The sequence below is a fragment of the Cyprinodon tularosa genome, unplaced genomic scaffold, assembly GCF_016077235.1.
Source record: "Cyprinodon tularosa strain WSP-4 unplaced genomic scaffold, ASM1607723v1 ctg280, whole genome shotgun sequence".
NCBI lineage: Eukaryota > Metazoa > Chordata > Actinopteri > Cyprinodontiformes > Cyprinodontidae > Cyprinodon > Cyprinodon tularosa.
The window spans coordinates 987,685-1,001,900 of NW_024038986.1; the positions used below are offsets into that span (position 1 = coordinate 987,685).

At 39.9% G+C, this 14,216-nt stretch overlaps 1 protein-coding gene across 3 annotated transcripts in view; it reads right to left on the bottom strand.

The window, feature by feature from the left end:
- Positions 1–14,216, bottom strand: part of pkn1b (protein kinase N1b) — an 87,174-nt gene that overhangs the window by 33,996 nt on the left and 38,962 nt on the right. For all 3 annotated transcript variants that reach the window (XM_038290407.1, XM_038290406.1, XM_038290405.1), the window contains exon 2: positions 5,812–6,112. In XM_038290407.1, the coding sequence (XP_038146335.1) occupies positions 5,812–6,112 (301 nt within the window). The remainder of the gene's footprint in view (positions 1–5,811; positions 6,113–14,216) is intronic.

The window sequence follows — 14,216 nt, forward strand, 5'->3', positions numbered from 1 at the left end:
TATCTGTAGTTAGTCCAGAGCCAGAGATACTGCTGCTGTGGGTGGTGGAGACAAAGTTATAAAGTGTAACAGTACAGTGGAGTAAGAGAAGAGAAACTAACGGATAAATAGCAGGATCAGCGTAATGACGCGGCACAAGCCATGCGTGTGTAAAGAGCCGCTGCAGATGGAAAAAAACTCTGACCACTTCAGGTTTGATGAAACTCAGCTCCAGTTAATGATGTAGACGTCACTCTGTGGTATCTGAGGCTCCAAGTCATCTTAGGTGACTAGTCATAGTCATTTTATAGTCATTTTAAGAAGAAGTTTCTCTCTCTTCTCTTGCTCCTCCACCTGCTCCACATAATGATCATCTCTGCTGCAGCTGCCTATAAGATCCATATAATACTTTGAGAAAATAGTGAATGCACTAATTTGCTGCTTAATTGGATCGCTGCATTTATCAGATATTTATCCTTTCCTCCTTCCATTGGAACTTGAGCTGAAGCGTGAAATGTTGGAGACAAACATCAGGTGGACAGCAGCAGGTGTTATTTTACAGCACAGTCCAGCACGCATCTGAGCATGTGGTCATCATTCATACCTGGCTGTCAAGATTTTATTTAAATGCCTCAGTAATGACAAATCAGAATCTATTTATAGTTTATCCTACATCTAATATAAAGCTCCATCAGACTATCCCTGTCTATCATGATGGTTTGTTCCTCTACTCTTACAGAAGGTGCGCTGTAGGAGGATAATGTTTTACAATTTTATGCTCACCTTATACTTTATGGAGGACCAACTCTGCCATATAAAAAAAAAAAAACATGTTCAATGTTCAACAAATGTTCAATAAATAAATAAGCATACAATTAATTGCCCCCAAAAATACAATATCTCAAAAAGTTGTCCTCTAAGACACCCCCCCTCTTCATTTACATGAGGCAGCAGAATTGCAGACAGAAATGTAAAAACGACAGGCAGAAATCTGTGATTTTTTTGCAATTGTTTTTCTTTTCCGATTTAAGTTATTTTGTAATTGTTAATGATCGGTGTGTATAATAAAATCTTTTGTACGTTTTTTTTTCTAGTGTAAAATGTCTTAGATGAGAACAATCATTTAAGGTGCACCTTTTTCCTGCCATTGTAGTGAAATCAGCTCAAGCAGACAGTGAAACTGTGCAAATTGGGCAATTATGAGCAAAATAAAAGGTGTTAGTCATTTATATTCAAACATAATAGTTTTTCCACCTATTTTGGTTTTAACTCTGTAATGCCAAAAATATATCATATTTGATGCATACGGTTTCTGAAATGTTTTGCGTCTGACACCTTTTGCATAATCTAATGGTAAAAACTTTGCTCAAAATCCTATTGTACACAATCAGATATACCTGATAACAGCCAGTAGAAGACTACACAAAAAATAATCTTGACTTATCGCATAGTAATAAATTATTAATATCAAAAATGTATTTCTGTTTTTTCTTTTTACATATTTTGTTAAAAGGCCAAATAAGGACTTCAAACCAAACAAAAGTAATTTTCTGTTTTCTTCTATTCTTGGATCGGGCTTTAAAGGGTTAATTGGGTTGGACGTTATGTGTTCAACCAATATTTTGGCTAAACCAACCAATCTAATTTGGCAGTGTTTTTACCCAATCTGTATTTTTCCAAGGGGGAACCAATACAAATTAGTCACATTAGCCAAAATACTTGTTAAAGGTGCTGTAGAAGTTCTTTTCTGACGCATTTTTTTACCATGTGGCTTGAAGATCTCCCCACAGCCCCGTAGCGAGCAGTGAAATAGAAGGTCTGGAAGGGAAACGAAAATAAATGGTGCCCGTATAGTGAGATATCAATGAGTAACGTCCACCAATCACAAAACATGGTCCGTGGTCCACTATTGGTTCCTGACACGTCAATCAGAGTCGTCTGCTTGACCCTCCCCCCTGTGCGGGTACCCTGACACATGAACGAATCAACCCCCCAATGCTCATGCAGACGCGAATACCAGTGACGTTGCATGAACTCCATCACATTACCTAGTTCAAAGCCATGTATGTCGTGCATCTAAACATTTAGATTGGCTCTATACGGTGCAAATTGTGATTCTCGTGTGTTTTTTGTTAGTTATACCAGCAACCACCCAGCTCGACGCCTACAAAGCAAGGACTTTTTAAGCCCCCTCCACCTCCACCCCTGTCCGCTATTCAAGCTTCACTCTCCGGCTCTGATAAGTGAGTACTGTATGTTGAAGTAAACATGGCTTTGACCATCTAAGCACATGCTGTCAATGTAATGCTTTAGCCACTGTTATGTTGCTGTTAGCTCATGTCACGAGTAGGGTTGTCAAAAGTATCGATACTCAAAAAAGTATCAATACTGAAATGTTGTATCCGGATACAATACTCGTTTTTAAAAGTATCGATACAGTGCCACCACCAGTGGCACCTAAGCAGTCATTCATCTAAAGTGCAGAATAGAGGACAATGCACTTTCAGAACACTGTGTGAATGAATAATTCTGTGCACTTTTCAGTTTCAGACTTTTTTTTGTAAGAGGTGCAGCTGCTGAGAATTATTTTTGTTTCTTAACCGGTTTGGCTAGTGTCACTGTTATGTGTGCCCGATTCACACTCCATTCCAGTAGATGGCGGTAATGCCCCTCCGGAAGTTGCTTGCCAACCAACACAAAACAGAAGAAGAAGAACAACAACTATAAACAACAATCGAAATCTTCTCCATGCAACATTTTAAATAATGGCTTCAAACTGGTGCATAACTAAGCATAACTTTCTGACTGTGACGGGCGCCGCCATTTTGATTTGCTTGATTCCCTCCTTCTTCATCTTCTTTTTCTTGTGTTTTATGGCAATTGGCAAACAACTTTTGGTGCATTAACGCCACCAACTGCTTGATTTCTTTCTTCAATACTGGCAGTAATACCGCAGATCGTCACTAGGAGGTGAGGAGTCGAGGAACCGAGATAGCGTGATGTGTAAACGGTCGTCAGAACCGAGCTCGGCCTGGTTAACTGATCCGAGCTCGGACCGGTCTCAGCATGGATCGGTTTTTTCAAGCGTAGTGTAAATGGGGTACATGTTCAAAAATATAGATTCCTGGAACCGTTTTTCCAAGATCTCCTACTGCACCTTTAAGTATCTACGCAACTTTCAAAAGTGGAAGTCAATTATAGCTGACCTCACTAACACTGGTTACTGCTCCCTAGACAACAATACTACTTAAGACTTAAGTTACAACTGTGTCCAGCGGCTTGCTCAGATTTTGATCATTACATTCGATGATCGAACAAAAATAGTTTTAACCAACTAGGTAGGTTGTTTTTCTTTTTTTTTATAATCTGTCCAAACTCTATCTAATTGACCAATACTCTCCTATAAACTCCCACATCTTAACTGAGTAGTGAGGCTGTTTAAATGCCTGCCCAAGTTCTTGCGCTGTTAAACCACTTCTCGAAGGGGTCACGTGGTGTCAGGGTAGCGAGGCTTCGGACGTCATCAATTTTGGCCCCTCCACTAAATGAATCATGCCAATCAATCACACGCTTTGGGGAAACGCCCCTTCCATTACTCGACTTGTCCTTTGTGTGTGTGGATTTTTTTGTGCTTGCATGAATGGTGCTGTGCATTGGTGGATCTTGTCCTGTGCATGTATGAATCACATGTGCGTAATTGTGAAAAATGAGACCGATCTAGCTGCATAGCTGGAAGCATATTGGAGCAGAGGAGCAGGACAAAGTGTAAAATTGGAGTCAAGCTGTCCTAAAACGACACTCTAAGTCTAATCGTTTGTAGCGACAGATCCGACCCAGAGCTTAGAGAGGCAGGTTTTTCTGAGCAGTGGAGCCCACAGAGCATTGATACACACTGAACGCTTTGTCATGACCTGAAAAATAATTTAATATAACCTATATTACATTAATATTTGGGTAACTTATGCAGTGTTAAGGATGTCACTGTAGAGCTGGACTCCCGAACATAGTGGTCAAAGCTTTAACAAAAGCTGCTTCCACAGGCGTGACAGGGACATGTTCCCACCAATACCCTTAGCTTTTTCTTCTTTCCGCTCATTTTCTGTAGCCAAAGGTAACGGAGGTTGGGTGCGGCTAACTGTGTTAAGAGCATTTTGAGTCAGTGTTTTTATTTTCCTCTCTCGATCTGTTCCCACGTCCCACCTCTCTGTAAAACATCATCGGATCTGTCGCTTTGAGACATCTGATCGGTGGTCGCATTTCATTGTGTACAAAGTAGATATGTGGTTGAAGGAGAGACACACGGCGGCATTAATCGGCAGCTACTTCGATGCATGTTTAAGTGAAAGTTAGGAGACATGCTTGTTAAAGAAATTAGAGATGCCACTGAAAAATCTGTTTGATAGAGACACTGAGCTTTTTCAGCTAAAACTGGAAACAGATTGTAAGTTTATACAAGTTAGTATTATAATGCATGAAATGTGAGAAAACAGTTTAAATTTTGTTTTCTTCTTTACTGGATAAAAAAATCTTGGCTTCTCAGAGGACCATGACTCTCAGTTACAGCTTAAAATCAACATGTTTTCTTATTGATCAGACAGAATCAGACTGCAGAGCTTCTACATATCTGGGAATTTAGTTTCTGGCATCATTATATTAGTAAAGAGGTTCATAAATGTTTTTAAACAGCTTAGAGAGAAGTAGGGAGAGCTGCAGATTTAAAGGGGAAACAGATTTACTGGGATATGCAACATGCAATAAAATATATCTCCAAGTTTAGCAAGAAGTTTACAAGAAAAAAAAATGGCTATGTTTATATTGCAGAATATCCATATTTTTCTGGATGGGTGGATGGAATTGAAATTGTACTCGTAGGGATGCATGATATATCGATTTTGGCATCTGAATCGGCTGTTATTCATTATTTTTTTATACTTTAATATTTTTTGGCCCTATTTATATATATATATATATATATATATATATATATATATATATATATATATATATATATATATATATATATATATATATATATATATATATATATATATATATATATATATATATAAAGCATAAGGAATATCTAACTACCTATAAATTTAAATATCAGTGTATTATGGTTCTCTCGTGTTCTCAACAATAAGAAATAATTTAATAAATATATGTTTGAGCTTTTTTTTTGGAAAAAACAAAAACCTAATAAAAGCGTTCAGGTGGAGTAACTGTAGATCCATCAGCCCCCACCCTTAGAGCGCCCCCACCAACTTTCATCTCTAAGCTACACCCTTGGCTGCATCCAATATATGAGGCAGTTTAACCTGTTGGGATTATTAACTGTAGAAAACAGACTTTAAAAGGTACCATTTGTTGAAGTAATTAAAAACAAAACTGTACAAAAATATACGTACATTATGCATCTTAAATGTAAAACCTTCTTTATCTGTAAATATATTTAACTTTCTCTGTAGTCTCTCTGGAATCATGTGTTAATTTAATAAGAGTATTGTTATTTTAGTTTAATAAAAAATAGTAATCATTAATCTATTACTTATATAAATTAATAGCTGCAGCACAAAGTGGAAACAGTGCAAATATCCACAGAAAGTTTCCAGAATGACTCACTAACAGGAGGAAGTAAAAAGAAAAAAGCCTAATTGCTGTTTAAACTTTGGCAAAAAGGAAAAACTAATTAAAATAAAGTAAAATAAAACTTTTGAGCTTATAGTGAGACTAAACCAGAAATGTAGATGGATTTTTTTGTATTTTAGTGACGCTGAAGTGATTCAGTTGTTGTTTTGCTCCACAGTGGATCTCCCTGGTGTTTTACCGCACCTTTGTTATCATCTGGGCCCTTGACAACGATGTGTGCATCCAGCTCCTGCAGCTGAGCCTGGAGGGTCTCCAGCTTGCGCTTGGAGCTGCGGAGCTGCGAGTCCACCTGCTGGGCTTTCTTCTTGTCCGTGATGGCCCTGCGCAGGTTCTCTGCGCCCTCCTTGATCTTCAGCTCCTTGCGGATCTCCCTGCGGATCTTCTCCCGGTGCTCATCCAGGTGCTGCTGCACGCTGCTGTCGGAGAAGTCCGAGGTTTGGTCCAAGCCGAGCTGCTGGAGCACCGACAGGCCATCAGGGTCGGTCTGAGGAAGAATAAAAACAACAGCAATGTTGAATAGGATGCCATTTATTAAGCCTCTATGTTTCAGTTTGAGGGAGAACATGGGATTGAGCTGAAAGGAAAAGGGAACAACCGAAACTCAGAGAGCGCCTCTGCATCCTGTGAACCCTCTGCAGCTGAACCTTTGGGGCAGGATCAAAGCTGAGGTTCGGTTTAAGTGCATAAAGAGCTGAGTGCTCTAATCAACTCTTCTGCTGATCACTTCTAACAAGATTACAGCAGATTAGAACAGCATTAATACAGAGCAGAATCAATTAAGTTCCACGTTTGATTGGTCATATAGGAAGAATGTATGTGAAACAGGCTGAATCAAAAGGAGAGAACCATATCTAGATTTTGTCTTTTTTCTGCTTTCATCCAACTAACTACCTAAATATGTCTCTATGAGGTAAAAAGCATACAGAGGGCAGAATATTTTTGCATTAACATTGGCATCAAACCCAGGAGTAAATCTTTTTTTATATTGTACCTGTCAAAATTAGGGGTGCAAATAATAATCGTTTTGTATCGATGCATCGATCCAACAGCCGACGATCCGATGCATCGATACGTCCGCAAGAGAATCTATTCTTGTTTTTTTTTTCCTCCGGTCTATTTTTATGCATTTGCTCCTGGGCGTAATTCTCCCTCCCGTGCTGCGGTGGCGCTAAACCTATTTGCCCTCCTACCTCGCTTCCTGGTTATACTCTTACAGCAGTGTGTCGCAGTGAGCTTGACACAGACATTTTGATTTATGCTCAATATTGAAGCGTGGTCTGCGCTACACGCTATGGGTCTAGATACAGCCGAGGCGGTAAGGAAGTGGGGGCGAGTTTAGTCCGATGGCGGAGGGACATGAGGGCCAAAAAGAGCGGAGGTCCAGGTGGAAAAAGGGTCCCAGCGTTCTCGCGCACCTCGCTCTTCTAGCGGGTCAAACTTCACGAGTTGTTTTCTGCAATTTAGGTCATAAAAACAAAACAAGCCGTCTGTCTGCGGTCAGCTACAATTTGGGAGAGGAGCAGCGGAGCGTCTGTGGAGGGGGCGGGGACATCTGGAGCCGAGGTGTTGCATTGCACTCATTGCACTGATTATGTGCAGTATTTTTTGATGCAAGGCCTTTCAGAATCCACAATGCAGGGGTATTATTATTTTTCACTGAATGAGGTTTTAATAGGAATAGGTGGAGTAAAACTTTTCTACTTCTGTTATTTGCTGTTGTTTCTCAAAAAAAAAAGCATAACGATATTACAGCTTTCACTGATTGATTTCAAATTTGAAACATTGTCTAGCCTATAAGGTAGAAAAAAAAATGAACCAATTAATCGATTCGAATCGAATCGCATCGTGATGTATTCTTGAGTATCGAAAACGTTGGGTCAGGAAATCGATACTGAATCGAATCGCCATGATGGATGGGATGTACACCCCTAGTCAAAATGTCTAAAAACATTTTTAATGCATTTGTTTCAGTAAAATCAATACTTTTTTTTTCTTCTGAAATTATTGCTTTGGTAAAAATGCTGTAGCTAGGACTTTTATAAAAGTTCAACACATTTGAATAATCAATATAAACCAATTTTCACTGTTTTTATTAGTGTTGCACCGATATGGATACCAGTATGGGGCGGGGCCCCGATCCAGCACTAAAATGGTATCGATATCGGTGAGTACCAACAAATAGAACACCGATACCATTTAAAGAACCAAAAGTTTATTCAACTATTGTCACCCATTCCAGGTAGGCAACAAAAAGTTCTACTGGATTCACTTTGTTTTAGTCTTTTTTCCTGCTTCACAAAGGTAGGCAGCAGCTTGACAAAGCCATGATGGCAATTATTTTACATCCAAGTAGTTTGCAGTTCTTCATATATACACACACATCAACTTTTAACAGATGGTATCGGTATGCGCCAATACTGCACAGCCAGGTATCGGATACGGTATCAGGCCAAAAAAAAAAACCGGCAACAGCGCAACACTTTTTTTTATTAAGTGAAATCAAACTCCAATTTGATGATTTTGACCTTCATGGCAGAGAAGTTGAGACAACGCGGCCTTATGAAGCTCTATTTAAGTCATTTATTTACATGCAGTGGAACATTGGCATTTTTAATGATAAACATATGGTGAAAAAAAAATAAATCTTATAAAAATCAAAAATAAAAACTGAATGTTCTTGTCATCAAATTTCAGAGACCTTTAACAACCCAGGTAGTTCAGCATTCTTCCACCTCTGCATGTTCAGATATTGGCCGCCCCCCTCCCCTCTGCTACAGAATAATGGCAGGGTGCTCACTGCTTTTCGCTGTGCAGCCAGCCGTCCACCTCGTGGGACCTGATTACAACTCTTTGGCTCTCTGTGACCATCCAGCTACATGCAGGCCGTGGCCATGGCTCTCTGCTCATTAAATCTGTAATCCATCTGCTTGCACAATTCACTTCAACCGTCAGGCGCAGGCCATGGCGGTTAGCATCAACCACAAAGTGCTTACAGGATTTTCAACTGCAGCTTTAATGCACGACTCAAAGACACGCAACTAAGTATGTTTCACAAACTTGCAGCCGAGAGAGATTATCAGGGGAGGGTATTGCTGCAGAAATGTGTTGTTTTCTATTATGGTTGGTGAAAAATAAAATTTAAATAGTTATGTTAAGAACCAGTGACTGGAATTGTACAGGTTTTTTTTAGCTCAGCTAATCCGAGCTGCAGACCGCATGCAAAAATCTCTCTCTGATAATAAATGCATCATATCGGATCACTATCAGAGCGTCTCAACATGAACAGGATGACTTAGATGGAGCCATTTTAGTATAAATAACATGTTTGGCATGAAGTTGCATATTTTAAGAAGGAAACAAATTTCTGTCACCATTTTTTTTTTGCAAATTAAAGAGCAAGACTTCTGACCTCTGTCAGGATTTTTTAAACACTGTCTGCCTTTTGTAAATGTCAGAGTAAAGATAAAGATTCACAAGCTGCACTTTCTGCACTCGGTAATAAAATATGATGCTACAGACAGTTTAAAACGTCACTTCTAATTATACTGTCTTTGTGTTTTAATAAAAATATGAAAGGACAAGCCGGTTTAGATGGATGGATGTTTTACAATCAGTGTTCAAACTGTGACTTTGCTTTTAACATTTCAATTTTTAAAAAAAAGGAAACGTTCTTTTTGTTCTTATCTTATTTGTTTCATACATTGAAAAAGAAATGTAAGTTCTGGTTAAAAAAACTAAAATAAACATTGTTTAGGTCTTTAGAAAAAGAGGAATTAAGTTTCTTGTTTACAATAAAGTTAGGACAACCTTTTAATGACAGCTACAGTCTTCCTGTATTTCCTGTGCCGTTTTGTCAGATTCCTGTTTTCCACGCAAACATTGTCCTTATAAATATACCTTAATGATACAGCATGTCGTTTTCTGTCTCTCTGTGGTCACCTCTGCTTTCTATGAAGGTTAGAGCGCCATAATGATGCGCACACCTGTTTACATACACACACAGGTTACCAGCCTAAAGGTTTAACATTATTTTCGAAGTTTATATCAATAAACTTAATAATAATCCCTTTAATAAGATTATAAAAGGCCAGATAACTTTCCTCTATAGCTGATTTTAATATTTAACCGCCAGATGATCTTCAAACGAAAAATTCACCAATCAACTAGCTTAAAGCTGTAACTAAATTTACATAACTAGTTGTAGCCTGACTGCTACTTTTTCTAAATATATCGAACAAAAGAAAAAAAACTGTACATCACAGTCAAGAGCATAGAATTAGCCGATTCTCATTTTAAATAGAGTGTGCTCCCTTAAAGCTTGTTGATACGCAGAAACCAGGTCGTCTGTGTGTGTCGCAGTAAACGCAAATGTGCCCCCGCCCCTTTCAGCAGATACTTTGGTGAACCTCTCCAAAATTTTAGGTGACCACAGACAGTGCAGCAGACAGGAGGCCTCTGATTGGTCAAATCTACATCCACTCTACACTATGGGCCGGATTTATCAAGATCCAATTTTGCGTGCAGTAATTTGCGCTCGCAAACTGGAATTTTGCGCGAGGGGCTGAACCATGGTTTGCGGGTGATTTAACAAGAGCGATTGCGTAACTGGTGGCAGGTGCAAAACTGTTGGAGACACCCTACTTAAATGATGGTTTTGCGCATTTTGTGGTTTGCGGCAAAGTAGTTTGTAGTTTGTGCAAATTAGTGCATTAAGAAATTTTAATCTTACTGTGACACCCCCACCCCCTTTAAAAAAAAAAGAAAATAATATATATATATATAAACTTTGGCAACCTTTATTCCCTAAGGTGATATGTGGCTGAATGTCTACTTCACTGCAGTAAAAAAAAAAAAAAAAAAAAAAAACAGGTGTTTTGTATTGCCTGTAGAAAAATGCACATACCAAATGGCTCACAAGAAGTGACTGTGGATGAGATTACTGCGCGTACGCATCCCCGCAGCTTTGGCATGTTGCTCCACAGGCACAGGGGGGAGGTCGGGGTTCTCCGGTAGGGCGTCAGGGCGACATGGTATTTAGAACGTCGGACAGCACTTCTGAAAAACCAGATTGGGAGATCCCAGCTCTCGCTGCAACCGTACGCTGGAATGACCCAGATGCAAAAAAGTGCAATGTTGCAAGGAGTTTTGTGATATCTGGTATTGCGTGGGTCCTCCTTGTGGCTGGCTCCAAATCCATTCGGAGTTCCCCCAACAGCTCCAAAATGGCAATGCTGGATAAACGATATGTTTTGATGATCGTTTCCTCGTTCATTCCAAAAATATTCACACGGAGGGAAAAAATGCGTTCTCTGCGTCTCCTTGCTTCATTTCGATGTCTCCTTCTTGCGGCAATAACCGCTGCCATGTGTGCGCAATTACGCATACAGACCATTTGCACCTTCTTTTGAAACGTGTTAAATATAGAGTCAGATACCGTTAGCAAAATTGCTTTCAGGTTTAATAAATCACTTCGCGAGTGCTAAATTAATATATTTACATGTTCTCCTCCCACAAGACGCACTTTTGCGTGTAAACGCCCCATATTGCATATTCATTGCAGAAAAAGTACTAAATGGATAAGAGGCGCAATTTAGCATGTTTTAAAGACCAAATCCTTTAAGCACGCTGTTGATAGATCAGTTTGTACATTTTTTAGCGTGCGCAGTGAAATAGCTCACGTTTTTATACACGCAAACCTTTGATAGATCCGGCCCTATGTGTATTTCCTGTTTAGTACCTTACTGGCTTGTTTTGTTTGTTTGACCACCATTGTGAAAAACAATCCGTGAAGATGGACCAGCTAGAAGAGCGAGGTGCGTGAGAACGCTGGGACCCTTTTTCCACCTGGATCCACGCTCTTTTTCGCCCTCATGTCCGTCCATTGTCGCACAAACTTGTCCCCACTTCCTCACCGCCTCGGCCGCATCTATATCCACAGCTAGTTTGTAATTGTCCCTCTTGCATTGTGGCGTGGAATAACAGACCACGCTTCACTATTGGTCATAAAGGGCGGATTATACTTCTGCAACCGCACACATCAAATGTTGCTTGGTTCTGGTCGTGAACCAGTTTTGCTGGTATGCTTCTGCATCGTCGGTCTGGAATTTCTAGGGACGCACAGCAGTTTCCCGCCAAAGCACAAGGGGGAGCCTATTCCAGAACTTGCGAGAACTTTGGTGGATGGTCACGAGAACCTCTTCTACGTCGCCTCCGGGAGTGTTTATTTTCCAAAACAACATGTCTGAGGCATTGTACAAGTGGTTGTACTTCCGAACCTCCTCGATCAACCTTTCATTGTGGTTATTACTCCTCGGTTTTTAAAAAGGGCGCGCCCCGGCACAGAATCGAGGACGACCAGACAGACCGTCGGCAAGGCATACCAAGGACCAATCACAGCTGATTTTTGTCTGCGCACTTCCACTTGAGGTCTGCGCGGGTTTGCGACCGTCTGAGGTGTAGTCAGGATTTTTTTGAGGTGTGCAACGACGGTGCGCGGGAGGCGTGGTCGCGCACAGAGACAGATTTGATGGGTGCAGTGACCATGCGTCAGAAGCATAAATCAGCCTTTAATCAAAAATGTCTGCAACAAGCTCACTGCCACACACTGCTGCAGGGAGTACAGCCAGTCCTTTACTCTACAGCTAATTCAACAGAATTTAATGAACAATGTGGGTTTATTTTTCAGTAAAAGTAACCATTTTATGTTAGTTTTCTGAAAACATTTACTTTCTTTCAGCTAAACCATGACTCCTCCACCTCCATGCTTAACAGATGGTATGAGGTTCTTTTCCTGGAATGCTTAATTTATTTTAAACCAAACACATCCATGTTCTGCTTTCCCTCTAGTTATATTTTCAAACCAGCAGCTTTAAATCCATTACTACAGGGTCACAGCAATGGTGCAGGGGTAAAGGGTGTGAAGAATTGTGCAGAGAACTTAGCCCTCAATATGTCTGTCATAGATTTGAGTCCCAGCCTGTTGACCTTTGCTGATTATCTACTTCCCTTTAAACCACATTTCCTCTCAGTCTACTTTCATGAAAAGGCCACTAGTGCAAAAAAAAAAAGAAGAAAATCTTAAAAATAGAAAATTACTCTGGAAGTCCGCCCAGCTGCCGCCCAGAACTTCCATGGAAAACCTGAACTTGGCTCTCATCTTTTTTTCCAGAGAGCAAAGCTTTTCACCTCAAACACCTCAAGATGCCCTTGTGCATAACATTAACATTTCTGGTTGCACATGAATATTAATATCAACAGAAGCAGGAGCCGGCAGTCTCTGTCTGTGACGACCTTTTCAGGGCTTTTGAAGACTTCTTTTAGCATCTTAGTGTCCCTTTCGAGGAAGCTTTCCTGGACAACCGGGCCTAAATATGTTGGCAGATGCTCTGACTGGAGATATAAACGAGGAATCAACTAACTAGTAATTAATGAGGGTTGGTTTATTAGATTTAAATTTGTTCCTTGTAATTAATAGCTAACATTCGCTTTCAATTAATTCCTTTAAGTGTTGAATTGCTACTGCCGCTCACTAGAGGGCGCTGCTGTTTTTAAGTAATGCCAGAGAAAAGGATCCGGAGTACAGTTTGGGATTATTTACACTGTTTAATGGCAACGAGAATGCCAGATTGACTTTATGGATTTCTGTTTGTCAATACAAACACAGGATGAAATCCATAATTTATCACCTTATTAGTGCCCATTTACCCTGTGCTGCATGACGGAGCAGCGTTACAGGCTTTTGAGAGTTAATGCACTTCAAAGAGCCACTTTTTAATATTCCAAGGAGAGGACCAGCTGTTTAAAAGTGCTGATTGATCTCTCCCAGCACTGCTGGGTACAGTAAAAACAGAGAGCTATATCACAGCTAGCGTGCACTTCATTTAAAACAAAGTGAGAAATACCCGGACATATTCTGTCGGTTGATTATAGTTTTATCTCTCCGTTCATTAGAAACTATAAATGTTTCACAGATTTTAGTCTTTTTATGCATTCATCGTTTTTTTCATGTAATTTTTCATCTCATGTAATTTTTCTTGTTCACTCTGTCACTATTCCAAAACGAGTTAAAAACAATCCACCGGACTTAGTTTCCAAGTTTCAAGATGTTTCGCTTCCCATCCAGGAAGCTTTTTCAATTCAAAATGTCAGGAATAGCGTTGAGTTCCAGGTTTTATACAGTAGCCCAACAAAGTCTTGTTTTTGCTTTGAAAACATGCAAATTGAAAGACGAAGGGGTCCATCTATTTTGGAATTGGGGTCGTTTGGCTTCTTTTCTTAGATATCAATACCCCTTACCCTTCTAAGTGTCTGAAAGGTTGGTCGTTAAAGGGGATTGTTGGCCTGGCTGAATCAACAAGGTCCTCCGCTCTCCTGTACAGGGGGCGGGGCTACTGTATAAAACCTCAAACTTAACGCTATTCCTGACATTTTGAATAAAAAAAAAATCCTGGATGGGAAGAGAAACATCTTCAAACTTGGAAACTAGGTCCAGTGGATTGTTTTTAATTATTTTTGGATTGACTATGACCTGGATGACTGAGAACCTTCACCAACATTCTGTCACCATTCAATACACCTAGCAAAATAAA